The sequence below is a fragment of the Hyperolius riggenbachi genome, chromosome 9 (genome assembly GCF_040937935.1).
Source record: "Hyperolius riggenbachi isolate aHypRig1 chromosome 9, aHypRig1.pri, whole genome shotgun sequence".
NCBI classification, from domain to species: Eukaryota; Metazoa; Chordata; class Amphibia; order Anura; family Hyperoliidae; genus Hyperolius; species Hyperolius riggenbachi.
In genome coordinates, this window is record NC_090654.1 from 94,682,327 (window position 1) to 94,685,933 (window position 3,607).

General features: G+C 46.2%; 1 protein-coding gene across 1 annotated transcript; it reads left to right on the forward strand.

The window, feature by feature from the left end:
- The first annotated feature begins 663 nt into the window (after window positions 1-663).
- Window positions 664-1,587, forward strand: LOC137531670 (olfactory receptor 5AP2-like). The gene has a single exon (XM_068251622.1). The coding sequence runs from the start codon at window positions 664-666 to the stop codon at window positions 1,585-1,587; it is 924 nt and encodes a 307-aa protein (XP_068107723.1).
- The last annotated feature ends 2,020 nt before the right edge of the window (window positions 1,588-3,607 follow it).

Sequence of the window (3,607 nt, forward strand, 5' to 3'; positions counted from 1 at the left end):
AGCATCCGCATGCACTACGCTTCGCACTACGCGTAATTACGGATTTTAACGCGTATTCTACGAAATGCATACGAAGCGAATATTTGATTTTGAAGCAGTAGTTTGGCGAAGCGTAATTGCGTAAAACTACGCGTAGTTCCAGCGTAGCGAAGTTGGCTCACTACGACCATCCCTGGTGAACAGTCTGACCTGCTCTAATAAAGCACTCCCTGGTGAAGGAACTGAAAAGTTTGAACATGCAAATTTGGAGTGGCTACATCCACAAACAGTGGACTGGCTGCAAGTAATCATATTTCAACATGCCTATAAAATCATAGTTGGCTGAGGACTAAACTGGAAAGTTAAACTTAATCATGACAGAAAAGTGTGAGTATCAATGCAACCTGTACTCTTTCTATTCTATTTAGAAATATTTTTTAAAAGTATTTCTATTTCAAAAGTTAGATTGCACTTTAAAGCATCAGGTGGGTGACTTCAAGGTTTCAAGATTTCAAGAATTAAAATCAAGTCCAACTGTTGGTTATTCGGGTAGCATGTGCCATGGTGGGGTGGGAGCATGTTTTGGATACCAGCAGAAAATGCATTAATGTTCTGTTCATTGATTCTTTGCTGTCTTTTTTCCACTTATATAACAGTTTGTTTTCTGCTAGGTCTCCTATAGATATGGAAGTCGTCAACTATACATCTCCTGCTCGTATCATTCTTCTTGGTATATCTGATGTCCCTCATCTCCAGGCCATCTGCTTCCTTGTGTTCTTGGTGATGTACTTAACCATGTTGTCAGGTAACCTGTTACTGGTCATTTTGGTGAGGATCACTCCAAAGCTCAACACGCCCATGTACTTTTTTTTGAGCAACCTCTCCATCATTGACATCTCTTTCTCCTCCAGTATTGTCCCTGTAATCTTAGTCAATGCTCTTGCCAAAGACAGAACTATTTCCATACTGCAATGTGGTGTTCAGGTGTTTTTCTCTTTAGCTCTAGGAGCAATAGAGTGTATGATACTGGCAGTCATGGCTTATGATAGATATGTCGCAATCTGTCAGCCGTTACACTACAATACCATCATGAGCAAGAGGTTTTGCTATTTGTTATCTTTCATAACATGGGGTATTGGATTCCTAAACTCTTGCATTCTGGTGGGTCACGCATTCCATCAGCCTTTCTGCACTCCCCATCTGAACCACTATTTCTGCGAGATTCCCCCAATTCTACGTATTGTCTGCAGTGTTACTTGGCTAAACTCGTTGGTGGTGTTTATTTCAGCTGGGCTTATTGTCATGAGTTCCTTCTGCTTGACTCTTGTTTCCTATGTCTGTATTATTTCCACTGTCCTGAGGATCCGTTCATCAGAAGGAAGGCATAAAGCTTTCTCCACATGTGGCTCCCACCTGACTGTGGTCTCCCTTTATTATGGAACCATCCTGTTTATGTACCTGCGGCCACGCTCCATAAGCACACAGGAAGCGGACAGGATAGTTGCCGTTGTATATACGGCAGTAACTCCGATGTTAAATCCTTTCATCTACAGTATGAGGAATAAAGACGTTAAAGGCTCCATTATTTGCAATAGGAGGAAACGATAACATTACCAGAACATGGAGGTGTTATGATAGTCTTTACAAAGTGTTCATACAATGTGTTATATGTTCCACTGTGAATGTCTATTATATGGTGATATTGATGAAATAAAGTGAGAACAAATAATACCTTAGCTAAGTGTGAAAAATGTGTGAAAAATAATAAACAGGTACTTTTGCATTGTAGCAGTGGGTCCCCAATTCTAATCAGGGCCAGGACGCTATCTGCATTAGAAAAATGGATTCTGATCTAGCTGATCTGATAGTAATTAAACAAATGATGTGTTTAATTCAGATAGCCCGCCTTGGTGCCACTGTTTGTAGCCGTGTAAAAATTGGCATTGCACACCATTTTTGGCACTGTCCACAATACTCATTTTATTGCACATCTAGTTGGACTAACGGGGTGAGTCATGTTAGCTAGTCACATTTCAGACTGATCCAGTCCCACCCCCAGGCCATTTACTGACCTGTTTCTAGGGCCGTGCGGCCTGTGCGGGCGCCCTGGGCGCCGAAGGAGTTGTGGGCGCTGTAATGGAGGGGGGAGCGGCAACCGCGGGGAGTGCAGCCCGACCTCTCCCTCCCTTCCTCTCCGCGGGCCGCCCTCCGTGCTCCCCCCTCCGAGTGTGATTGCAGGGAAGCGCTGTATACAGAGCGCAACTCACCTCCCTGGTTCTAATCGCCGCCGGTCTCCTCTTCTCTTCATAGCCGCTGATACACACAATTGCTTCCTGTTTAGCCGGAAGCAGCGTGTGTATCAGCGGCTATGAAGAGAAGACAGAAGAGGAGACCGGTGGCGATTGGAACCAGGGAGGTGAGTTGCGCTCTGTACACAGCGCTTCCCTTCCCTGCAGTCACACTCGGAGGGGGGAGCACGGAGGGCAGCCCATGGAGAGGAAAGGAGGGAGAGGTCGGGCTGCCCTCCCCGTGGCTGCAGCTCCCCCCTCCATACTGGGGGGAGCTACCTATCCAACCTATACTGGGGGGCACCTACCTAATCTAACCTATACTAGGGGGCACCTACCTAATCTAACCACACTGGGGGGCACCTACCTAATCTAACCTCTACTGGGGGGCACCTACCTAATCTAACCTATACTGGGGGGCACCTACCTAATCTAACCACACTGGGGGGCACCTACCTAATCTAACCACACTGGGGGGCACCTACCTAATCTAACCTATACTGGGAGCACTTACCTAATCTAACCTATACTGGGGGGCACCTACCTAATCTAACCAGACTGGGGGGCACCTACCTAATCTAACCACACTGGTGGGCACCTACCTAATCTAACCTATACTGGAGGGCCCCTACCTATCTAACCTGTATTGGGGGCACCTATCTACCTAGCCTATACTGGTGGCAACTATACTGGCTACCTATATTGGAGGCACCTACCTAACTAACCTATACTGGGGGCACCTACCTATGTAACCTAGGCTGGGGGCAACTATTCTGACTCCCTATATTAGAGGCACCCACCTAGCCAGCCAACCTGTACTGGTGGCACCTACCTATCTAACCTATACGGGGGGCACCTGCCTATCTAACCTATACTGTACTGGAGGCAACTATACCGGCTACCTATACTGGAGGCACCTACCTGGCTAACCTATACTGGGGGCAACTATACTGGGGCACCTAAGCCTGGCTACCTATACTATGCCTGGCTACCTATACTGGGGGGACCTATAGCTGGCTACCTATACTGAGTGCAACTAGACCTGGCTAACCTATACTGCGGGCATGTATACCTGGCTCCGCGGGGGGCACAATTTTAACACCCTCGCCCTGGGTGCATTGTAGCCTAGAAACTGCCCTGCCTAAACAGTATGTGATATTAGAGCTTAAAAAATATTGGTCACAATGCCTCCTCAAGTATACCAATGCTTTCTTTATTAAACAATCAATCAATCTAAAACATCTCCCCTCACGATAGGTAAACAGGAAAAGACAGCTTCTTCCAGAAGTTTAAAAACAAACAATTGCGGAGTACAAAAAGTACTAACTGTATGTTATAAC